At 38.6% G+C, this 26,345-nt stretch overlaps 1 protein-coding gene across 2 annotated transcripts; it reads left to right on the top strand.

Annotated features, from left to right (window-relative positions):
* Positions 1-13,700: 13,700 nt before the first annotated feature.
* On the top strand, positions 13,701-15,013 carry LOC120738174 (E3 SUMO-protein ligase ZBED1-like). Of its 2 annotated transcripts, none has more exons than XM_040039317.1 (2): positions 13,701-14,565; positions 14,757-15,013. In XM_040039317.1, exons 1-2 carry the CDS (start codon positions 13,927-13,929, stop codon positions 14,868-14,870), a joined length of 753 nt encoding a protein of 250 aa, XP_039895251.1. In that variant the 5' UTR covers positions 13,701-13,926; the 3' UTR covers positions 14,871-15,013. The 2 variants fall into 2 exon arrangements, with proteins under 2 accessions (XP_039895251.1, XP_039895250.1); XM_040039316.1 differs by having other exon boundaries at positions 14,754-15,012.
* The last annotated feature ends 11,332 nt before the right edge of the window (positions 15,014-26,345 follow it).

Below are 26,345 nucleotides of genomic sequence, written 5' to 3'. Positions count from 1 at the left end.
TAAGCTAAATCATCAATTCATTTAAATTCAATTCAATTCAATTCAATTCAATTTTATTTATATAGCGCAAAGTCACAACAAAAGTCGCCGGTACCCGGCAGCCTACGTCTATTGCAGCATAACTAAGGGAGGATTTAGGGTCACCTGGTCCAGCCCTAACTATTTGCTTTAGCAAAAAGGAAAGTTTTAAGCCTAATCTTAAAAGTAGAGATAGTGTCTGTCTCCCGAATCCAAACTGGAAGCTGGTTCCACAGATGAGGGTCCTGAAAACTGAAGGCTCTCCCTCCCATTCTACTTTTAAATACTCTAGGAACAACAAGTAGGCCTGCAGAGCAAGAGCGAAGTGCTCTAATAGGGTGATATGGTACTACAAGGTCAATAAGATAAGATGTGGCCTGATTATTTAAGACCTTTGAATTCAATTCTGGATTTAACAGGAAGCCAATGAAGAGAAGCCAAAACAGGAGAAATATGCTCTCTCTTGCTAGTCCTTGTCAGTACTCTTGCTGCAGCATTTTGGATTAGCTGAAGGCTTTTCAGCGAGTTTTTTGGACATCCTGATAATAATGAATTGCAAGAATTAACATACTACACCCTTCATATTTTATTATTTTGATTTTGTGAATGCAATTAGAAAATTCTTCATGGGGACATCTCAGGCCCTCCAAGGTTTGGAGGCCTATCTCCACCCACCACCACTTCCCCTGCCAGTGGCGGACTCCCTCAGGTGTCGGTGCGTTGGTGGTTCTTTGTGTCTGGGGGTGGGCGTCCGGGTACACACCGGCTCACTCCTTGGTGGCCGCTTATCGGGGCCTGAAGCCTGGGGCTCGCTCGGGCCACTTCGGAGGTGGGGTGCCCCCGGCCTCTCGGCCTGGGGCTCGGTCACTCAGGCACAGCTGGCCGCCGGCGGAGCTCACGGGCGCGTCACTGCAACCCCCCTGGCTTCTGCTCCGCGGCTGCTGAGTGAGCCCTCATCTGGGACTCTCCTCAGCTCTTACTGGGACAGTGGCGCGGCTGCCCCTCTGTTGGTCTTCCTTGGTCTCTTGTGTTCTGGGGGCCTCTGGATGTCTGGAGTTTTGATCTCCTCCATACCTGCTTCATGCCCTGGAGGACGGGGCTGTGGCTCCCCACACTCCCTAGCAGATCGTTACATGGAGAAACCTTTGGAATGCAAGCATGCTGATCCACACAGGTATGCACACAGGTGTACACACGGGTATTCACAGACGCGGACTACAGCTTTCTTGGCTGCTGCCTCAAAGCACATTGTGCGCTGTCTATCTTGCGTGCTGCACAATATCGTTTATTATTTAGTATCTACTGATATCTACTGCTAGCTAGTTTATTGTGATGGTGCTGTTTTTTTTATTATGTTGCTCTTTGTTGTTTGCTTTCTCTTCTGTTTTTTTTCTCCATACAGGTGACCCAGGTGTTTTCTTTGTTGTTTGTTTTGTTTTTTTCTTTCTTCCCCCCCCTTCTCACCGTCTCTTCTCCCCTTTGGTTTTCTTTCTCTCCCTCTCTTTCTTTCATTCTTTCTCCCTGTCCTATCCCCCAGTCATGTCTGTCCCGTTTGTAGCAACTGAAAATAAAATAAATTCATAATTATAATAAAGGTCAATCAAATGGACCAATATGGCAAGGCCATGATGATCCACTTGGTAAAATAAATCCGCTTGGCATCTTTCTTGGCCTTAAGACAACAATTCTGATGGCTAAAGATCCAAACGGGACACAAAAAAAAAAAAAAAAAAAAAAGAAAATTCTTCATGCTTTCATTTTGATAGGCGATCTTCTTTGGCTATCTTACTGCTGCATACCAGCAGGACCTCTGAGCACTGCATTCATGTATACATCTGGACACTGACTATCAAAGAAATGGCCACACTAGGATTCACTTGATAGTGCCTTGTACTTAATGGCCACATGCTTTTGCACACACAGAAAATTCCATGTGATGTGAGTGTGACCTTGATTTATCCTCCGTGCATGGCTAGAATTCAAGATATCAGCAAGGCCACATGGTGGAAGCGTCTAGAAAGCAGAAAATCCAAAACAGCTGAGGAGCTTCTTATCAATATGAATGTGGACAGAGTGACTAACAAAAAAAAGAAAAAAAGAAAGAAAATCACAAAACATTTGTGTATACATTCCTATTTGCATAATTGTAATTTAAGTCATTTGTTGGGCCAGCATTAGGATTATTTAAATCCTTAATCAAAGGTAACTTTAAGGAAGGTTGCTCACTGGGAGCGACAGCTTGAGACCCTACATGCTAAATATACATACTAGCATTCACATTCAGTAAATTCACTCACGCATGATGGCAGCATGACTAATATATATACACTCAGATCAGTATTCAGCATCAGTAGATCCACACAAGGAAGTATGAGGTACTCTCATCAGACCTGGAGGGGAAATGGTATTGGTATTCCTCTAGAGCTAAGCTTCAAATTGTATGGTTGTGAAAAGAATTGCATTCAGATACTAAATGCCAAATGTCAACATTGTACATGCAGTCTTTCTTTCACGATAGGCACAAGCAGAATTAATAAAGATGTAAAATCAAATAAAAGGTCAGCAGTATACCTACAAAATAAATAGACTTAGATAAAAATGCAATTGCTAACTACAGTAAAGAAAAATCTTTACTACATACAGACAGACAGACAGACAAGTTCAATGTGTTTCCAGGAAAATATTAACTTTTCAAAAGTAAATTCGTTCTACTCTAGAAAAAAACATTTGAACATTATACATGTGAGTGAGTCAGATGAGAGGATTAATATAGCTTCTTTCATATGTGCCCATTATAAAGCTACAGCCAGCCACAGATTACTGTAGCTTATCTTTAGTATAAAGCCTGGGAACAGGGGGAAACAGCTGGCGTGGCTCTTTATTAAATCCACTAAAGCTCATGAATCAACATGTTATACTTTGCTTGTTTAATGTAAAGTTTTATTGATGGTTAGTGCCAGAAGTACTACGTCTCACGATACCCTCCAGATTACCTGAAAACCTCAGTAATGACAGAGAAATGTGTTGCCTTGAGGCAGAGCCAGACTACTTAGTAACTTAGCAAAGCAAGTAAGTATTTATTGTAAGGCTGTATTTATAGGCTTACAAACAGCAGGCCAGTGGATCCATTTAAAATTCAATGATTTAACAGTTTGAATGTAGAATATGAACTGATGCGATCAGAGGGTGTCATGAACAGCTTTAAAATCCAAATAAACGAGTCATAACAGCCAGTAAGAGTCTGCAGAAAAGTTAGAGAAGACTTATTTCTTGCACTTTAAGGTTGGCTTATTTATTTATTGATTACATTTGTGGAATTACTCTAAATTGGGGAAACGGTTGTGCCAGTGAGATAATGTGTTCATCGGATGCAAATGCTGACATTAGTTGTGCCTGGATTTCAGCACAGAGGCCCGAAAAGAAGCAGCTGAGGAGGTGACAGGGAAGGTTAACTTGACTGATAATAACAACTGTGTTATTCCTGGTCCTGGTGCAGAGGTTGGGATGCTGGAAATGATCAAAATTCATGTCCTGAGCTGTGCAATTGAGTTGTTTAATACATTATTACATGTTGTCATTAGAGATAATGGGAAAAAATTAATATATGCCAAAAGAAAGTAAAAAAATGTAGTATTCTTTGTAGTATTAACCATGTAGGCCACGATTTAGCAGTGACGCAGTGGCCTAAAAATTACAAGGTTATTTAAACTGTGTTTTTAATTTATCTCCCTGAATACAGAACTTGTGAGAGAGAAAAAAAGATAATTGAAGAACATTTAGAGGTAAAGCTCACAGCATGGCCTACGGTGCAGCATCATTTAGGCTGAAGTCCCTTTTCTGTGCCGGGTGTTGAAATGCCCTTGTCACATTAAGTGGCAGATCTCAGGACACTTAACATTCCTCCCCCCCCACCCCCTCGGCAGATGCAGTGTGTTTTTAATGACATTGTCTGCTTCCTGTCAAGTCAGCTGGGGGCTGATATGAGGAAAGTCACCTGTGGAAGGATCGTGGAAAGTAAAATGTCTTGAAGGGCAGCAAAGGAACTCTGCTGGGCTCTGACTTTAGTGGGAGGGAGTGCTGCGGCTACTGTGGAGGGGAATCAGTACCGATGCACACTGCACTGTAGACGTTTAACAGTTGGAGCCTACGCATTTATCAGCCAGCGTGTTTCCTCTCTGTTGGTTCAGTGATCTTTTAAACAGGCTCATCTGATTCATTCCCAATGAGCCCGACGATAAAGACATTCAACATAAAGCGTAAGAGAAGGATAGAGAGGGGCTGGGTGGTCCATATGCAGAGAGAGATCTTTCTGTGCTTTCTTCACAATTCAGGTGTGCTTTGCTTGCTAAATCTCTGGTCAGCTAAATCTTCAAGTCAAATGATTCTGCTCCCCTCAGGCAGTTTTCGCACCTCTTTCCTGTGATTTCTTTTTCTCTTTAATTTCTTCTTGCTGGTCATTTTTCACAGAGAATTTTCTGCAGGTTTTGGAAAACGCCTGCCAAGCCAGAGCAGAAATCTGGGGCAACAGGGGCGACGAGATGAGAGAAGCTGGTCGCGAGAATCCCTCATATGAAAGAGCTGACACGTCTGCCTCCATTCGGAGTTCACTGCAGGTGAAAAGTGTGGTTTCCCGCATGGCAGTGACAACATGTGGGTACTAATAGCTTCACTGCGATAGTCCCTCTCTGCGGTAAAACAACAAGAAGCGAGTTGTTTTATAAAGTTGTAGAGAAAAATGAGATTGACGTGACACATCGGTGTGCAGCTGCACTTCTTGTCAATTTAAAACAAATAAAGAGAGCTCTGCGTGGAAAAAGTAATAATAAGTGCTTGATATAAGATTCTTCAGTCCTGTATAAATTTAACGGTGGCAAAGCATAGCTGTCTATGCTATGCTCCAGGGTAATTTCCCCTATGATGCCTTCACCAAGTAAAACACAATTCATGTGGCCATTCATATCTGGTGGTCAGAGGGCCTGGTGGCGCCATTGTCTGGCAGCCTCGCCTCTGTCAGTGCGCCCCAGGGTGGCTGTGGCTACAATGTAGCTTGCCATCACCAGTGTGTGAATGTGTGTGTGAATGGGTGGATGACTGGATATGTAAAGCGCTTTGGGGTCCTTAGGGACTAGTAAAGTTCATAAACATTCTACTATTTTGTTCTGCGTCACCTTATTAGTGTAAAGCTAACTGATGAGCCAAAAATAATTTCATTATAAAAATAATACCACTTACAGGCAATGCTAATTATCCTTGGTAGTAATCTTCTTAAGGTTCCCTTTTGGTGAGATGGCTAAAGTCAATAGTCAAGGAAATTCATTCGAAAATATCTGAATTTCTCATGTTGGTTCAGCAGCCCAATAAAAACACACATATTTTAGATACATTTAAGATCCTTATGTTAAGCTTTTTTAAAAGATTATCCAAATTTAAAAGTCATAACAGTGAATTTGGATGTTGTAATGTAAAGGAGTATATTAAAAGATTTTTTTTTATTTAAAAAAAACAAGCACTACAGACTTGCTGCCCACTTTAATAGGTACACCTGTTAAACTGCTTGTTAGTACAAATCTGATCAGCCAATCACATGGCAGCAACTCAGTGCCTTTAGGTATGAAGACAAAACAGTCAAAATGCTCTGCTTAAGTTCAAAGTAAGAATCAGATCGGGGGGGAAGGTAATTAAGGGACTTACATGGCATGACTGTAGATGTCAGATGGCTTGTCTGAGTCTTTCAGAAACTTTCCTGGACGATCAACTCTAGGGTTTACAGAATGGTCCAAAAGAGAGAAAATATGCAAATTGCAGCAGTGAGCTATGGCAGCAGGAGACCACACCACATGTTACTCCTGTCAGCTAAGAGTCGGAAATCGATGCAACAGTTTACATTGGTTCATCAAAATTGGACAACAGACGATTGGAAAAACATTGGCTGGTCTGGTGTGTCTCAATTTCTGCTGTGACACCTGCATCGTGCTGTTAGAATTTGACATAAACAACATGAGATCATGGCTCCATCCTGCTTTGCATTAAGGCTTCAGGCTGCTGGTGATGTAACAGTGTGGGGAGATTTTTTTGGCACACTCTGAGCCCTTGAATTCCATTTAAATACCACAGCCTATCTGAGTATTGTTGCTGACCATGCCCATTCCTGTATAAACACTGTGTATCCACCTTCTGCCTTCTTCCAGCAGGATAACACAGATGTCACAAAGCTCACAGTATCTCAAACTGGTTTTTTGAACATCACAATTAGTTCACTAGTTCACTGCCCTCACTTAGCCTCCAAGCCTCCAAGATCTGAATCCAGTAGAGCACCCCTGTGATTTGGTGGAATGGGATATTTGCGTCATGAATGTACAGCTCACAAATCTGCAGTAACTGTGAGCAAAATCTCTGAGGAATGTTTCCAGCACCTTGTTGACTCAATGCCATGAAGAATTAAGGCAATTCTGAAGGTAAAAGGTGTCCGTCCATGTAGAAGCAAGGTAATCAAAGTGGCCATTGAGTGAGTTGTCTGTGTGATGAAAGTTTGGACAAAAAGACAAAGACAATCACATATTTGGGGTGATTCATTAGGCAGTACCCATGTAAATCTTTATTCTTTTAGTGTCTGACAGCAAATCTGAGTCTCGGGTTGGTAAATAAAAGAGGGAAAAAAACATAAAATTTATATTAAAAACTAGTTTTAATTAAATATAAAGGGTTTTTTTGGTACAAACTGTTCTCAGTAAATAGGAAATTTGGAGATTAGTAGAATCTTTGGGGTTTCAGTTCAATTATTATGATGCAAGTCACCTCCGTTCTTTCACTGCTTTATTCCATCCTCATTTCAAATGAGGTTTATAATAACAGACAACAGATATTAATACATTTACTGGATGAAATCAGGTCCAACAATTGCAAAAATATCACATTTGTACCCACAACAGAGCTGCCCTTGGCAACTCAGTGGTGGTATCTTTCTGGTAATCGTTTCCATCCTGACAAGGTTAAGTGTCGAGAATTTGAAATTGATGTAGAAGGAAGGGAAAAGTCACGCTGCTGAAGAATAGGCCACCAGTGAAGGGAGGTGCATGTAGACCTTGCCAGGAGAAGCATTAATGATGAAAACACCTCATTTTGCAGAGGATTTAATGGTGCTTTTTACTGGATAAGAGATAACATTGGCACATTGTGTAGTTAGGCACAAGTTAACAGCATGTTCTGTGGGAGAATGTAAGACTCTCAGGCAATCCTCTGCCAAGTAACAACTCCTTAACACACCAGTTTGCCTTTTCGGGAGGTTCAAAGTGTTTCACTTGTTCTGCTAAATGTGTTGGGTATTTCTCAAAATGTGGGATGTGTATTGTGTGTAGTAAAATTAGACATTTAACCCACAGGAGAATTTTAAAGCTTGCCGAGTCATTCTCCATATAACCGGATTAGAAAAACCCTGGAAAGAGGATTGTGCAGTTTAAATAGAAGATGTAGCAAGTGATTAGAGAGTATCAGAAACGAACCAAAACTGTAGCGATTTAGCAGGTGATTAGGTACAGTATTACTTCTTTGGCTTTGTGTGTGCTCCCCCATAACTCATCTTCTTACTTGTCATGGTAAATCAGGTATGTAATCAATTAAATCTCACCAAAAATCTCACAGCAATGTGATCTGACCAATCAGGTAAATGAAACAATTTAAATGGCAATTAATCAATATGGAAGCTGCCTCAAAACTAACACCAAATATCATTGAAAAGTTGAGTCGAGCAGAAACAGCAACATTTTTTGATGAAACTAAAGGAGAAAATTGCAAATTAGTAGTAAATATAGGGAAAAGAAGTAATGATGAAAAGTTTAATATTATGTAGTTATTAAGAAAGACAGACTGATCGAGCTTGCTATCTGTTGATCGTTGCAATTTCAAAGTATTTTTTTATTTTAAAACACAATTCAAATTTTATTTAAAATACACTAAAATGGCTACAAAAAGAAATGCGTCGTGAAAATTCACAACTTTATGTCCTCCAACACACAATATATGACAACTTTCAGCATTTAATTGTATGTCAGAAAATGAAGATTTGAATTGGCAGCCTAAAAATACACAAAAAGCAAAGGTTAGGATTACAGCAGACAAATGTGTTAATTATCAGTAGTAGCAGCTGCTCCTTTATTCACAAGGGGTTGCGATAGTTGGTAGCTCCTCGTGTTCGATTTGAGTTTTTAGCATGACCTCTTGCTTGCCAAGCGAATATGTTAACCAGTCCACTGTGGATGCACACATAAGATATGTTAAATTTTAAAAAACATACATATTTTTAGCACCATTAACAAACCGACAACCTAAGGAATCATAAAGCATTGAATAACAAGCCCAAATGGATTTATCCGTTTTTGCATCCAATGAAATTTCGTTGTCAAACATGCCGACCTTGCTGATGTTGTGAACACTTCTGGCATGTAATATGTTGATATAAAGATGTTTTCCTAATTTGTATTTGCTCTGTCTGCATATGCCTTCTTAATTTGTGGTCTTAGGTTACTTATATAAGAACATAAAACCCCATTTGAAATGCTATGTTTAAAAAATTGATATACTACCCAGTCTGGTTATGCATCATAAATTGTTTTACATGTTTATGTAACCATTTGGCTATTGCACATACATGAAGTTGACAGCAAGGCTGTAAACATTTCATCAGCGTGCAGTAATATTTGACATTCAAAGTGTGTCACTATGGACACACTTTGCTTCAGATATTTCAAATGCACTGACGAGATAAACAGGGAGTGAATGAGGAGCAGAAAGAGAGGAATATATATATATATTTTCCCCTCATTAATAATCATTGAGTGTTCTGTCTATGCTGAATCACTTTAGACTAGCTGCAGGACTGACAAGCTAGACTGTATTAACGTTAGACCATGTGCTGGTATTACAACATTAAGCAGCTCATCCGAGTCTCATCAAAAAGTGAGCAACTTGTTGCAGCTTTAGACATCAGATCTGTACATTTGCAGAAATCCTTCTCAGTAGATTTTATTGGCCCTTGCCTGAAGAAAATCTAGCATATATTTATGTTGCTGTAGTTAAGGAGCTCTGCAGCTGTCTATTCATGGCAGCTTGTCAATTTTCAAGTTTGCACACAAATCGCCAAAGGAAACTTCACTTCAACTATATAAAGACTTAAAGCCATTACACATTCAGCTGGTCGGTCTGATAAACAGAGATGAACTTAAAACTGCATACTGATTTCAATAATAGTGAGATGATGAGACACTATGTAACTTACTGTGTGTGCCATAGGTTAAATCAGATTAGAGGTACTAAAGTAAAGCTTAAAAAGGCTGCAGATCATCTGAGATAAATACAGTTTGGGTTTTTTTTATGTAACATATATAAATGTTTCTTACTTTACTTGTAATTATGAAACACCACTATAGCTCCAAAAGGAATATTCTAGCATCTAACACAGCATTAAAGTTGAGCTTTAACTTCTAATTACAGGAATTTAATGGTATATGTGAGTACCTGCATTTGGAGGGTACAAAAAGATGATGTGGACAAAAATGTAGGAAAAAACATCAGCAATGAGCATTATAATATATTAAAATGACCAGCAGTGACATAATGAACTAAACATTCTTTGGGTGTTTTCAGGCCTTCCATGATTATCCTTCTTTGTTCTTCCATTTAATGAGGTGTTTGGTGCACAATCCAGCCTCAGAGAGCATCAAAATTGCAACAACCACATTTGCATGAGAGGTGTTGGTAATTGGGCACAACTCTGCATATGCATCATCACTGTGATTTGTGCCTTTCTTAGTACATGCAAACCTAGTACTTTCTTCACGGTCATTACGATTACAGCCAAATCAACTAGTTATGGAGGATTGGTGAAAGAAAGGGCTTACAGATCTCACTGATTGTGGTTGAGACTGACTAGTCAAGACACGGTGAGGTAGACAAGGTTCACTTTTCACACTAATAACGCCGGCTGCCTAAGGTCTCTTTTCACTGTTGCAAGAATCATACAATAATCTTTCATCCTCTTAATAGAAAAAAAATCTCCACCACCGAGAGTTGCCAGATCACCATTCAAAAGAAAAGATTATCTAGCATGAATTCTCAAACAGGTAAAACAATGATTTCAAGGTACATTTTTATTAAGAAGGAAAAAGGGAAATGAAAAAGAAATGAATGTCCTTAATTCAACTTAGACTTAGGTTGAATCACCTCAGACAAAGAGAAAGAAGCGTCAGAACAAATGTGGAGCAGAAGGAAAATCTCATGAATAATCTCTGAAGCAAAACGTGTTTCCTTAATATTTGATCTTTGGTCTTTTGTCATCTTTCAAGGTATTTAACTTCATTCGGTTTCAGTGAGTATAGTGGGCTATACCTACTAAGATTTCTCAGTAATGTGTGAGCCAGTTGTGATAGTGTAAACCGCTCTCCTCTGGCTGCTGATCGTACTATCGATCACGCACAGCTCACTTGTTTTTCAGTTTCATGTTTACAGCTCATTTAAAATTCTCAAGAACAATGGAATAAACAATAGAGGAAGTAGGTTCTGATTAATTTATGGGCAATGTTGGATGGGGCAGATTTAGATTTTAAAACAATCTTGCTTTACTCCTACATAAAACAGTCACCACTGCAAACCAAGTTTTCCATCTTTTTGTCCAGTGTACCCACACAGTCCTACTTAACCTAATCCAGATATGTTCGTTTGAACTGACTTTAAGATAAATGTTATTTAATATGAAGTGGACATTTGTTCAAATGAAAAGTTAGTGTTTAGATAAAATTTCTGGCCAAAGTTGAGTTAAATATCTGCTAGACTACATTACCTAAATTATTGTATTAACCTTTAATTTTGCCATATCTCATTTAGTGTTGATAGATGGGGTGAAGCGTAGCACGTCAAATTAAAACCCTTGACAACAATTACAGAAAGAAGCAATTAGGATAACATAGAAGACAAACAAATTGACTATAATTATGTTGAAAGCAGCAGAAGTTAAATCTTGTTAGGCATAGGTATACACAGTAGCAAAATGGGGGGGATTCTGCTATTGTAAATGAACTTTACGTAAACTACTTGTTTCCACAACTCTAATAAATTCCAAAATACAAACATTAACATCCCTTTCACCCTTTCTTAGGTCTACCAGTTATTCAAACTGTTTTTCAGCATTTGTAGCTAGCCTTAAAATGCTAACTATTTTAGCTAGCTTAAATAGTATAGTTTCTTTCACCTTTCTTTTTAACCTTTCTCTGTTTCGATCACATAACCAGTAATTCTAGCCTTTTAAAGATTTGCCTAATATTTAAGTGTAGTATTTTACCTGCTCATTCATTTAATTTTTAATCTCCTGTTAGAAGCTAAACCTTCATGAACTCAGACAGCAGAGGCAGGGAATCTCAATGAAATATTAAGCAGCAAATCATCTACACTCCAACCCTGAATGCCCTTACTAGAATAGTCTTTAGAGGCACTCTTTTTGGTATACCTGAGGTGTTATGTGATTGCTGATTAGCCATGTTTTTTATCAATTTACCGCTAAGCAAGCCAGCAACTACCTGTATGTCACTATTGTTTTGTGAATACAGTAAGTAGCTGTTACATTAATGTTGGGTTAATTGATAATTACTCTTTTTAACCCGTGTAGTTGATTACCCTGTTGTGTTTCCGTGGCAGTTAATAGCTACTTTTGCAAATCCTACTTTATCAGAACTATCTCTTTTTCTTTGAATCTTTCCATTGCCAGTTTTTTCTCTTGCTTTTACAGTTTGACAACTGGTTCAAATAAAGACTTCAAAGCCCTGCTCCATGTCTTCAACCTTTATTAGATGTGTGTACAGCTCAGTGCATAGCTGTGGACCTTACTACGTGCAGAGTCAGGGGAAAAGAAGACTGCTGAAAACTACTCAAATAACATTAACTTCTTAATGTCAGTGCGTGCTTACCGTCTGTGCTGGGGGTTTGATCAAATCTCATTAATGCAGTGCTGTTTGGCAGCTGACCCTCCAACCCTGCCTCCTATAAATTACAGTTATACAACTCAGTTGGACTCTCAAACCTGGACTCTCAGTCCTTTAAATAGAACCTGAGTGCAGTAAATTGCATGGCTGTTATTCAGGATATACAGCACAATGGTAATACACTGCATACTGTTAATGATGAGCAATCTAGCTATAGAAGGGTCAAGCTCATTTTCATGCTGCTAAGAAGAAGAAAAATGGTGCCTTGGGGATAGATATAAATGTTTAGTAATAACGTGATGAATGTGTTTCATAAGATCAAGACATCATATAGACAGAGACATCATGTAAAATATAGATAGGCAAAGGTTCTACTATTAAATATGATTCAATGTATGTTTCCTTAAACTCCCACACTTATGGCTTATCGCATAATACAGATGTCAATCGGCACTCTTATAGCCATTCTGTACAGAAAATAAGGGTAGAGACACGAAGATCTTATAAACTCTTAGTTCAGCCAACTTTAATAGATTAATTATCGCGCTAAAAACACAAAAATTTAAAATGACAGGCTTCTTGAGGGCACTTCCCATCCACTTGTAGCCATTATTTACTTACTTTTAATATGACCTGTCCTCAGTTTACCCAGATAATGTGGCATCAGAATTAAGTAAAAGTGTCAGAATGTCATATGGGGCTTGGTCACAGTCAAATGAGGGCTAGACTGAAAGCTAGCATTACGGGTCCCTCTAGGACTGGAAAAGTTCCATCCAAAGAAACAATCGGGCAGCCCAAAGTAATCACAGCATTAGAAGATGAACACCAAAACTTGCCATCTCTGGAGTACTCAGCTGTCATTACTAAATTATTAGAGGAGTGCTCAGTACACATGGCTCAGACTATACAAATTTTTGAACTGTCTTGCTTTTGATCTTACCCACCATAACTTAAAGTTTCATGACTGTATATTTGTGGCACTGTTGTGTTGAGAAACAGCGAGACAGACAGCGAGAGAAAAAGACACCTGCCAAAGTACTTCAAACCTCCCAGGGTCCTCATCATAGTTTGATATCATCACACACAAACTCAAAAGGTGAAAACAATTCTGTCTACGCTGTCGAGACTAGTACTAAAGAACTCGAGAAGTCTGCCTTGTAGCTATCTCGGAGGACAAGTAGCAGTCGCAGTGACCTGACCTAAACCTTGCTGATAATTTTGTGTGCCACTTAAAATCTGAGCAAGTCAAGTATTCCTGACACCACGCAAAGCTCTTTAGAAAATTCTCACATCGTGCTGGGAAAGCTTTTGCACAGACCTTTGCAGAAGATGCAGCTTGAGCGCATGCTTTCATTAATAAAGGAAAAAGTATTCTGAAATCGCCTCCACAGATTTATTCAAACTGATAGGTTAATATTATAAAATGAAACATTCTGTATTAAATTAAAAAATAAAATTTAAGTATCATTTTGACTCTAAATTTCAGGCCTCATCATATCTAAGTGTGTTCTTAATTTTCCCCTTCAAGACTATATTCTACACTTTCTCTTTAACATTTTGAAGGGAATATTTGAGATTTGGTCCTTGACGAGTCAGACTTGGACTTGGTTCATCTACAGTCGGGTGGGGAAAAAAGCAAACCAGACACAATATAATAGGGATGTAAGAAAATATCGATACAACGAAATATCGCGATATTTCCCACAATGATACTGAATCGATATTTAAAATCAGTGTTATCGATTTTTTTAATTGAAAAATGACATGCATTTACTGTTTATTTCTTTTGTATGTTGGAATTCAAACTCCGGCCACTGGTTTGCAGTTTTCACCGCCTTTACTATGACGTAAAAACGAGGTCTCGCGATAACTGTAAAAGCCTCTAGTTTGGCAAAAGAACGAAGTAGAACAGTCAGTGGACGTGTGTGATGCTAGCTAACTGATGACTGAAGAGGAGAGGATACAGCCGGCCCCCACAGCTTTCAAAGCTGATGTGTGGACTTATTTTGGATTTAGGACAAAAGAAGGCAGTAAAGACTATGACAAGAGCTATGCAGTCTGTAAAATCTGCACCGCCAGAGTCAAATATTCCGGTAACACAACAAATTTACGAACACACGTGTCTAGACACCATAGCGACGTAGCGTCAAATGCTAATTTTAAAACGAAACGAGGTGATCCCTCTCAACGGACAATTGAAGAAGTTAACTTTTCGAAACTACCAGCAACTTCAACTCGCACAACAAAAATAACGCAGTCAGTACTTGTTTTTATTTGCAAAGACATGCGCCCTCTGAGTGTTGTGGAGAATAAAGGATTTCGTAATATGATTAAAACGCTGGAGCCCCGTTACACCGTTCCTTCTCGACAACACATCACGGACATCGCTCTGCCAAAGTTGTACCAAGAAGTCAAAGCGACAGTGCTGGACTCTCTCAGCTCGGCTGAGACAGTTGCTCTGACATGCGACGCTTGGACTTCGAGAGCCACTGAATCGTACGTAACTGTTACAGCAGAGACCAGTGAGACCTATTCCAGACTGTTGGACACTGTGGTGACTGTGATAAAGAAGGAAGAAAATGTAAGTAAATAAATTTATTTATTTGGAAAAATTCAACTGAAGTTATAAGCAAGTGAATAAAGTAAAAAGCAAAAAAAAAATGCATATTGATGACATTTGTCATCAAATATTAGTGAAAAACAGGGTGAATCTTGGATTTGGATTTTGACTTTCTGACATTAATACTATTTGAATTTAATGTTTTTCAGCAGCAAAAGAATGAGGAGACTGACAAACAGGTGGAGGAAGAGAATGCCACAGAGGAGGCTCATCACCCACATATCAAAGACAACTTTGACTCCATCCCTCGGCCACCCCTAAAGTGACAGAGGACCTCATGTGCATTGGTGGACTTGCTCGGAGCTACGTTTGCCTCTACTAGTGACAATACTGCACCAAAATCAGAACATGATGTTGCTGCAGCTGAGATCAAGAGGTATAGAGATGAGACCCCTTTGCCTCTCACAGGAAATCCTCTACGTTGGTGGAAGGACCATGAACAGGAATACCCTCAGCTATCCAAAGTAGCAAGGAGTTTCCTTTGCATTCCTGGAACAAGTGTCTCTGCAAAGAGAGTTTTCTCCTCTGCAGGAGACATAGTAAATGCACAGAGAAGTGTCCTGAGAGCTGACCATGTCGATCAGCTTGTATTCCTGCACAAAAATCTGGAAATTGAAAATTAAACACTGAGAAAACACTAGACATGTAAAATCTCTGATATGAGAATGTTTGACATTTTGGTTGAGTCTCATAAGCACTTTTATTTAGATGAGTAAATTCCTTTTTTCAGGTTGTACTAAAAGTGTTCCATTGATGGACACTGCAGAGCTGTACTTTATTTTATTAACACTTAGTTGTAATAGCACTTTACATTTTTTGTTAATGTTTACTTGGATGGATTCTTCAAGCAATTTCATTTTTGATTTATATTTGTTTATGTTAAGGTCACATAAAAAGTACTTTGTTTTGATGCTCCATAGAGCAGTTTTTGGATAAGTATTTTACAATCATAGTACTTAGAAAGACTTCAGTGTTACATGTTTACTTTTTTCATGTTAAAAAATACTTGCTATTTCAGTAAAGTAGTTTTTGTTTGTTTATTTGACATGACTTCTAATAAGGCAGATGTTAATTTCTCCATTCATTTTGAACTTAGAGAGTGTTTTTGTTTCAGATGTTTCATGTCAAGCATTAAACAGTTTGGACTGTTTACTGTGAGTTTTCCTAATGAAATTTAGTCCTACTAAACACAAATATCGTCTGGCTTTTAGTATTGCAATATATCGTATCGTCTACCCTGTATTATGATACATATTGTATCGCCAGATTCTTGCCAATACACACCCCTACAATATAACTTCCTTTAATTTATTCTCTGGCTGTCGAAAGTGTAAAAAGAAGTCTCAAACAGCGTGAGCCTCGTTTTTCTCTAGCAGAAAGCAGAGCAGTTCATTAGCCTTATCTCAGTTAAATTTGCCCACATGGAACAGCATGGGGAAATCAAGCCTGGAATCCATTGGAGTTGGGCTTGGCAGGATTTGGTTGTTCATTAATTATGCTTTGTAATGAGCATTTCTGTGGAACATTATTATTACATTGGTGTGATAATGGCTGCTTATTTTACAGCAACACAAAAATATCCATCCCGGTCCTTTTCTAATGTCATTGGGTGGAACATTTAATCAAGCTGTCAGGGTATTGAAAATAAGTTTCCTTTTTCTCCTTGAAACATAGAGGCCCGGGGAATATCTATTAGGCCCCTAATTGATTGCAAACTCATGGTCTGAGTCACATCTCAATCTTTCCAGCTTCTTTCTCCTCACTCTGCTTTCCTCCAGCCTGGCTTGTTAGTGTGCACAGTGTCATAACATGCATGGCTGTGGCTGGTTTTGTGGAGGGTGAAGAGCAATAATTTAATCATTAGACTGCGAAGGTTTCAAACAGGAACTGTGAGTTCACAAGGACACCGTATATAAGGAGGTGTGGATGAATGTGCTTCTTTGAGAAGGATAAACAAATGTCGCTCACATTCGCTGAGAAATGACATTTAAATTCATGTATTTTATTTAACAGCAGTACAGTGGGTAGTACCGTTACCTGGGTGTGAACCTGAACCTGGGGCACTAAACTGTGGAGTGCTTTCCCCGCTGTAGTGGGCGTTTATTTCTGCAGGAGTTCATACATTATGTGACATGCATGTTAGGTGAAGTTAGTGGCTTTAAATCAGAAGTCTGTATGAATGCGAGGATGATGACTTGATGGGCATCTTGTCCTGGGTGTACGCTGCCTTGTGTCCAGTGTCAGCTGGGGCGGCCACCAGCCCTTCTAAGGACTGGTGAATAGTTAGATGATATGAAAACTGCTTCAGTTAAAGTTGCATTTTCAGTAGATGTTGCCCTGTGTGCATTTTGGTGATTAGCCAGACGTATTTTTTTCATAAGTCTTTCAGGCATGATGGGAGAGAGAGATGAAGTGTAAGAGAGCCAAAGTAATGAAAGGCAGGGAGAGAGAAGGCTGCAGAGGGTGATGATGGAATAAGGAGTGATGGGAGAGCGATGAAGGGCGTGAAAGCTGGACTTAAATAACAATAAAGGAAGCGAAAGCGACGATAATGACAAACAATTATTAATTTATTCGTTGCAAGTCATCACCCCACATAATATATAATTACAACTTGAGCTCTGAAAGACTTTTAATAACTGGCTGAACATAAATAATACACAGTATGCAAGTAAGCGCTTCTCACTTATACAGTAATAAACTCTTAATATCACTGGAATGTTTAATTAATTCTTGTATGTGTAATTGCCATAGTAAATGTGTCACTGTTTTGTATTGTCCTTATTAGCAGACCTTATGTTGATACAAGTATTATGAGTTCAATCTTAAATGTTTTGACTTCTATTCTGATTGGTTATATTTTCCTGGTTGTGTGGATGCATTATCCATCCGTTTCTGCTTATTTGCCTCATGAATTAAGAACTGAAATCGAAGTAGTCCCAATTGATTTTTTCAGATTTAAAACTGCACCTGATACTACGCACAAATTAACCAACAGAGCTGGAGAAGCAGAATATCTATTTTCTTTTTTTTCCCTCTCTGACCTGCTGCTGAGCCCACAGTTTCTACTCTGCAGGCTTAATTTTTAGCACCAAATTGAAGGAAAATTCATTTTCTTCCAAACAATGTCTTTTTTTCGAAGCTGACAGACTTACAATTTGTGATCTGTAGGCATTTGAGTTAGAGGAGTGCTATTTAACTACCCGTAGAGATCATTTATAATTCGATCGAGGATTCTTAGAGACCGCAACCCATGACACACAATTTTAACACGAGGGACCCCAACCCCCACAAAAAAAGGAAAAACACTGATCAACTTCTTAGGGTACTCTGGGTTATTAAACTAGGTCGAGTTGAGTTACAGTTTGGATAAGCTGTTATGCAAGAGAAGTGCCAAGCCCATTTCAGAGAATTTATGACAGCTGGTTACAGTCAGTCACACAGAAAGCCATCACCATGGTAACCGACTACTGCTTAACTGACTCAAAGTGACAGAGTGATGACATACGATGCATCTGAATTTCATCATCCGATTGGTTGATTTGAATCTCTGCTCGCTCTCTCTTAATTTGTTGTTTTAGGATATTATAAGTCTCAGTTCTATTTAGCCTTTGGTGTGTGTGTACGTTTCATCTGTATTTCAGTAATGAGTTTTAGTTTTTGCATCATCTTGGGGGGTTTTATGTGTTTTTTAGTAGCAGTACTGGTCTCCTTAGTGCTTCTTTTTGTGCCTGTCTTTGTCTTGTTGCATTCATAATTTAGCTACTTGATGGCCTGTTTAACTTTAAAGGTTAGTTTTCTTTCATGTCCTGTGTCCTCTCCTCCCTTATTCTTTTTATTCCTATCAATTGTATACGCCTGTGTCTCATTCCCTTCCTATTTCCTAATCATGTATTCCCTTTGTTATGCCATCTGAACTGTAACAAATTGCTGTATGAATTCTAACATGATTTTACAGTAAGCAGGCTGTCTTTCAAAAATACTGTCATATTCTGTAAATAACAATGCATTCTGGGAGCTTGTGGCAGTTTAGTTAATATAGTGCCTATACTACAAATTTTAAATTTACAAATGCAAAATGGGTTTCTAACAGTCCTGAGAATTTTCAGCAGTGAGTGAAAGGTTTTCTAGTGGTTGTAAGTTTCAATTTTTTAGTCTTTATGTTTAGAAACTTTAAATTTGGCATTAAAAGCAACGTTAAACATATATCACTGCTTATCATCTGCTAGCAAGGTTAAGGTTAGCTTGATTGTTGCTAATGCAATCATTAGTGAACACTGAGGAGCTTTTGGCACTGATACATAAGGTAAGCTTTCAGTATGGATCAACATTTTGCGATTTGTGTACATAGTTTATGGTTGAACTAAAAAAAACGTGATGTGCTGAAAAGAATATCAAACCTTTTGTCACTATATTTATTTTAGCAGCAGTTTAAAAAAAAAGTACAATAAATTACAGTGTTGTCACTGTACAATTTAAAAGTAAAGTGCTGGAGACCCCGCTGCCAGTATTTTACTGTCAAACCCACAAGTTTTATCTTAAAGTTTGTATTGTTGAGTAATGTTCTGATGGCTTTTGGTTTTCTGTTTGGATGTGGTTTCAGAGGTAGAGTGGGTTCTCCACCAATCATCTGTGGTGCAATCCCTGGCTCTTCCACTTTGGATGCTAAAGTGTTCTTGGGCAAAATAGTGAACCCATAATGGCACCCATCAGAGTGATTGTGCGTGTGACATTTAAAAAAGTGCTTAAAGGCATAGGATAAAGCACTGTGTGAATGTAGCTTGTAGTAAAAAGCTCTTTGAGTGCACAGAATAGAAAGGTGCTATATACTGTGAGCACAAGTACATTTACTGTTCCCTTTTTGGAGCTTTTTGTATTTTTGTTGAAATTTTTGCTTGCCTTGTACTCCTATTAGGTCCTCAACTCCTCACATGTACTCACATAACTAATGTAGCTCCTAAAATTGCCTTTCATATTTTCTACAATGCTAAATATAAACAAAAATCTAAATATGTTTGACAGGCAAAAAGCTCACAGCTGTCACTAAATGCTGCTAAATTCCTGATTGATGCACAAGAACTGCATGTCATTGTTTTTCATCATCTGAGCCCTGTCCAAGACAAACTCATGAGAAAAGCACAGAATCACAGGTTATGAAAAAAATACATCTTGATGCAAGACGCCATCAGTCACAGTAATAAGCTGCTTTAAAGAAAAAAAAATAGACTTTCAGGACCTTTTCGCTTTGGTGCACAAGAATTCAGCTAAAAATCACTGTTATCTTCTTTCTTCTTGCAGTAAGCAAGAAGCCAGCAAGTTATTTCTTGTCAGGAGCCAAGAAATAACTATAAAGGTGGTGCATTGTCAGAGAAAGAAACACATATTTCAAGCAATTAATAGACAAACAAAGTGATAGACATTAAAAATGCTCTGTCGTGCAGACAGGAAATGTCAGTGATTTACTAGAATTCATCTGCGGCGGAATGCGTCGCGGTTTTCATTTTCAGCCTGGACAGGCAGCCTGCTGATCTGTAGGTGGATTCCTCTGTAAAATTTATATTTGTCATAGTCTTTCACAGCTGAGCTGATGTCACAGTCAATGGTGTCAGTTAAGTTTTTATTTCCGGTACAACGGCTCAGTGTTTACCATCTCAATCTTTTCTTGCTCATTTACACCAAATCGGGCGATGAAGAAATTCACTTTGCAGAAGTACTGCAGGTTTGAATTCAAAGTTTATGCTAAATATTTTTATTATGCACATATGGTTTGGCGTTTTTCTTTGTAATATTTCAGAACTAAGGGTGTCTGAAGATGGGTTTTTTTTATTATGTAACTTTACAGAGCCACAAGACTTGGGGACATCCTACCCAGACTACCTAACTTGAATAATGCTCACAGGAAAAAATGTAAAATTTAAGCTCTTCCACCCCTTTGTGTTTTCAGTACAGGAGCAAAATATAGAATAGGAACACAGGAGATCGTGCAAAATTCTCACTATTTACTTCCTTCAGGCCAATTTCATTTGTTTCATCTGATCTGATCTAATCAGGATGATTTGGCTCACGCATTATGGCTCTTTGTGGGCACAAAATCTCTTCCGCTGAAAGGCTGTGTGTAGAAGTGTACCTCGCTCAGGTCAGAAACCCAGCTCCAGGCAATAGGAGCAAGGCCAGTCAGTGATGCAGAGCAGCAGGAGTTCTGCTGCAAAATGGTAGAAGTGCGTGCACTCTGCTGATGATGCAGACATGGCTCACCAGGGGACTGATCCACGAGCCGAGTTCCTCCCTGGCTGTGATGAGGAAACTTGGGGACAGACAGTTCTGCTAATCAGTCAAGGAACAGATGTTGAAAATGAACCGACATGTTTAACTCCATCCGGAAAGTCCTTTTACAGATTCCCTAATGTGGAGACATGTTTCTTGCCATTCTGTTGTCTTACTGCTGTCTTTAATTAACTGGCTGAGTAAACCTGCAGGGAAGAGTTTTCTGGCTTTGGCATGGCAGATCTGGCTCCAGACCTTTGGAGCTCCATACTGATTGGTACTTTTGCAATTCTCCATCTCTCTGCTTATCTCCAAGGACCAGAACTATAGACACCTCGTTTTGACTGTATCTTGGGAGGATGAATGCAATTACTGGTGGAACCATGAGAAGGCATCATGCTTATCCACATAAGCTGAAAGAGAAAGCAGCCAACTAATTAAAAGACATTTTATAATTGAAAAAAGACTTATTTCACCAATTTTCCTATAACAATAAATGGTAAAAAACCACTTGAAAACAAACACCGTAATTACAGCTATGAATAGTTATCTACTAAAAGTTTCCATCATGCAGAACACAGGATACCCATCAATACTATCAATCAAATAAAGTAGAGAGAACAGAAACAACAGTCTAAAATGTTTCAATCAGGACCAATAGAGTATATCTGACAGCATGGCTCTAGACTGGGACCTACTGCCTTTCTCAAAGGCTAAGGTAGGAAAAATAGCAGCAAGACCCCAGAGTAGAAAAAAATAGATTCAGACAAAAGAAAAGAGGAACAGGAATGGAGGGGTAGGTTACAATGCGGCTTGAACCTTAAAACAGCAACTGCAGGCGGACTAAGGACACCTAAATATCGTCCCCAATGTGAAAATCACCCATTAAGCTATATACAAACTGAAAGTGATTTGCAGAAATGTGGCAACTGGAAACCAGATCAAGTGAATGAACTTTAATTCAATTCAGTTAACAACATATTGTACAGTAAAGACCCTACAATAATAGAGAGAAATCCCCAAAATTAAACAACCACTTTTAAGCAAGCACTTGGTGACAGTTGAAAGGAAGAACTACCAGTAGGGAGGATGGCTGCTCCTCCCTCAGTAGCACCAGGCTCAGGGAGGAGCAGCCATCTCCTGTGATCAGCTGAATGTGAGGAAGACAGGATAAAAAAAAACACACTGTGGAAGTGAGCCAACCATGAGTAAAATACCCGCTGGCAACCAGATGTGGTTAGGATCTATGATAAATTGACAAGCAACTGAAGGGATTACCAGTGGGAGTAAAGAATACCTTTAATTATAAGATACGATAAGGAACTTTATTGTCATTGTAGTTAGGGCTGTGCGATATGACCAAATTCTCATATCCCGATATAAGACATCTATCGTCCCGATAACGATATAAATCACAAAAATGTAACATTTTCTGTAAATTCTGTGAATCTCGGGCAGCTCGTCTTGCGGGAAGTGTTTCCAGCTGCGCGTCATGTAGCTGGAGTCGAGTGTTTTAACCGATGCATGAAACTACACATTTTTAGACATAAGTTGTAAAGGCTGCTGTTTTCTTTGTGAATATTTATTACACTGCGTGCTGCGGGGAAAAGCTTGTTCTAACGTTTGAGTCTAAGGTTTATTTTTTAGCACCTGGCGGCTCTTTTTTTACTTCTCATCCGTAAATAATCTGCTCTTTCACGTGATTCAGTTTATTTTGAAAAGTCTCAACAGGATCTTGAGCTTTATTGTGAAAGGTTTATGTGGAACAGAAACAAGCGGACACGCGATGCTGTTACCTTGTTGCTAACCACAACGCATAAAAACAGGCGCTTGTCCATCTGTAGTGTGGTTATATTAAATATAAGAGAAAGAGAGAACTTTAAGAAATTAATATAGCCACTACAGTGACCATCAAAACGATGAAAAAATATTGCCGTAAACAGTTTATTTTGCGACACCACGAAACAAACGATAGCCTAAAATGAAACGATAGACGTTTTTATATTGTCATCCGATATATATCGTTATATCGAACAGCCCTAATTGTAGTTATACAACAAAAATTTTTTGGTAGCTCACAGAGGCCAGCAGCAATAAAACAAGAAGCAGCATAGTAACATAAAAATCATAGTAAACGTAGTAAAAGTATAAAATATAAAGTATAATTGACATATGACCCGGGAGTAAGTACGTCAGAGTGTCACCTTCATAACCAAAGCCCAAAATGTCAGAAATCAACCAGCTGTCAGCCTCAAAGCAATGCATGATGAGCGATACACTTCCAGTGTGGGCAGCTGTAGACAGCACTGACTGTGCTGAGGTGGGTTTTGTGGCTTGCCTGAATTAACGCAATAATCTGTTTCTGAAGACATTTTCTGTTCACTTGTATGAAGTCAAAGTTAACGTTGTGCAACTTTGGTTCAACTTGTGCTCACATATGAAATCCATGCTGTGTTGAAAATAAACAGTAGACTTCACAATTGTCCACCACTAGCTACACTTGACCACTGATAAGAAAGCTCTATTGATTTCAAGCTGTTTTCTTGTAAGGAATTTAAAACTAGCTGCCTCTTCACCATTTTTTCCAGATTAATAAAAAATGTGTTTTTGGTTAGGATGCAAGGTCAAGCGTCCAACAAGGTCTTATCTTAGTAAAATAATTTGACTGTTTTTAGAGTGAAGCCTTATTGGCTGCTAGCAGTATATCAAATAAAACCATTGCTGTGTATTTACTTGCACAAATACTCTGCGTATTTAAGTTTTCACCTTTGTCCGATCAAATCCATATTGAATTTTGAAGAATTTGCCCTTTACTTCAAATAAATTCAAAGAAAACCTTGAAGGGCTTTTTAGATTTGTCTTGTTTGAAAAGATCCGACGCATTTCCACAATAGCCCACTGAAGAAACATTTTGAGCATAAAGAATAAAAAAGATTCGATTCAGGACTGTTTTTTGTTTGGAAGTGCATTACTTGCCCTACTAGTAGAGTTATTTATACGCTTAAAGACCCCTGTGGTTGTAGATCGTGTATGTGGGAGAACAAAACAAGGCAAAAAGTAAAACTTTAGATCCCAGAACAGAAAGTGCAGAGAAAACGAGCCCAACTTCACATTTTCTGGAACAGAGACACACATTTTTTTCCTGGCTGACAATAAATTCCCAAATGCAAATTGGCAATCTGGGTGCATTGCTTTCGAAAAGCAAAGTCTTTTTGGATGACTTAATAATTACATTCGCATTTATAAACCGATTTTTGCTCGTGATCGGTGTGCACATATCGGCTTGATGAAATATGTGTTAAAGAGTTACAGAGTTTAGAGATAGTGGAAATTTATTGGACACATTTTGCCGGATTCTCACAGAATCTTCTGATCTTACATGAAATGCAGCAAGAATCAGAAAGCATGTGTGCGAAACTGACTGCAAGAATCGGTGCTTGATATGAGTGACAAGGCTGATTATTTCATGTTTACCGACTCCTCATTACGTTTGTTTACTCTGATGAAGGCATGAGCTGAAATATTGAGTGCTGTTTTTCGCTGCTGTTTAAAACAAGGTTATTTAAAAAGAAAAAAATATACACAGTGGGTCATGTGCTCCTGCTAGATAAAATATAACACCAGCGACAAAAACATACTAAGGAGTGACTAATTAAAACAACACAATAAGACACTGAAAATAGTACCTGTGAAAACACCAAGGTTGTGTTGCTGTGTGTTTACATGTTTCTGTAGAAACTAAGAAGTGACAACCCTCAAGACTGAACTCTGTTTCTATGTAGTATTATTATTCAAACACAGGCTCACTGTAGCTCATGCATAGTATTAACTGTCTAAATTTAATCAAAATTAGCCTGAAGGTAAAAATAAAACATACACCAGCTTCAGTTCTCCTTCCCCGTCTTCACATCTGCTGCTTTTAAGAAAACACATTAAGCAATTGTATAAAGTGATTAATGTAGCCTCCATATGTGATATGTACAGTGGCATGTTTTTTTCTGTACACAACCTCTGTACACAACCACAATGGGCTTGAAATGAGGCAATCAAAATGTGACCAGCTATATTTCAAGGGGTTTGAATATTGGGTTATCTATTTGGAAAATACAGACACTTTCCCCTGATTTTTACAATCTCAAAAGACAGTCGTGGTCAGGTGTCCGGGGATTCTTTGCCATTTCCTAAATAGATTAAGGAAACAAAAAGTCAGGAGTTGACTTCCAAGTGCTGAATTTGCATTTAATAGCTGCTCACGGGATCTCTCAGTATGTGGCCCCGAGTGACGTTAAAGGGCATCATTACAGTTAAAAAATAAAAATATAAAATGAACAGTAGCACCACAAAGGCCTTGAAGAGCACAGAAAGAAACCTGAAAATACATAGTTGCGGAATTATTTTTGTGGTAAGGAAAAGAAAAAGCCTTCACCATATCTAGCCAGTCTAATGCTCGCCAGGAGTTATGACTGCTCAAGTCTACAATTAAGATGGCTTCAGGAGTGTAAAGCTGAGGGCAATGCTTCAAGATGCACTAAGATTAGAAAGCTTGCTCAGTTTGAGACCAAGAATAATTGCACACAAAATTTCTTTAAGCTGCTAAGCATGATTGTGCAGTGGTGGTTAGCACCATCGCCTCACAGCAAGAGGGTCCAGCGTTTGAATCTACTAGTGCATGTTCTGCCTGTGCTTGCATGGGTTCTGCTCAGGTACTCCTCCCCAAGTCTAAAGACATGCATGTTAGGTTAAATAGTGATTCTAAGTTAGTTCTCTCTGTGTTATCCCTGCGATAGAAAAACCTGCCCAAGGTCTGTTTTCACCCCATAACAGCGGGTGTAGGCTGCAGCCCCCCTGGAACCCTGAATTGGATAACCAGAAAAAGATGGATGGATTCCCTCAAACTAGGCCTTGTGAATGAAATTAATCACAGATTAACTGATGGTTATTAGGCAAAATAATAATAGTAATAACAATAATAATAAATTTAAAAATGGCTCTTTATTGCACACCACAACATTAGTTAAACCCAGTGGAAAGTGTTTTTAAATCCGAAATGCTAAATGGCCTAAAGCTGAAATTCCTCATTGTCAATTAAATCTCATTTATTTTAAACCCATTGAAGTGGAGGTTTTAAAAAAGATGTATTCAGATAACTGTTCATATACAGTATCTGATCCGAATAGATTTCCAATGTTACTTCAGTATCAATCACTGAGAAATCATAAGGCTCGGAGCTTTCAATAAAATGGCCTTTAAATATTTCGTATATTGTAAAGGCAAGAGCCTGTTGTTTCTGACATGCAGGTTCAACTAGCCAAACTAGCGCTAATCTGTCTGTTCGTTTGATAAAGTGCAGCAGACAGCCCGGGCTAACGAAACGAGGAGCCGTTGGCTAAAAAGCTAAATAAATAAACTATGACTCTACTTCCAAACTGGTTAGACTTCTGAGGGTTCTAGTATGTAAATGCACGACATTAAATAAA

The sequence above is a fragment of the Simochromis diagramma genome, unplaced genomic scaffold, assembly GCF_900408965.1.
Source record: "Simochromis diagramma unplaced genomic scaffold, fSimDia1.1 OVJJ01000402.1, whole genome shotgun sequence".
NCBI classification, from domain to species: domain Eukaryota; kingdom Metazoa; phylum Chordata; class Actinopteri; order Cichliformes; family Cichlidae; genus Simochromis; species Simochromis diagramma.
This window is presented reverse-complemented; position numbering and strand designations above follow the sequence as displayed.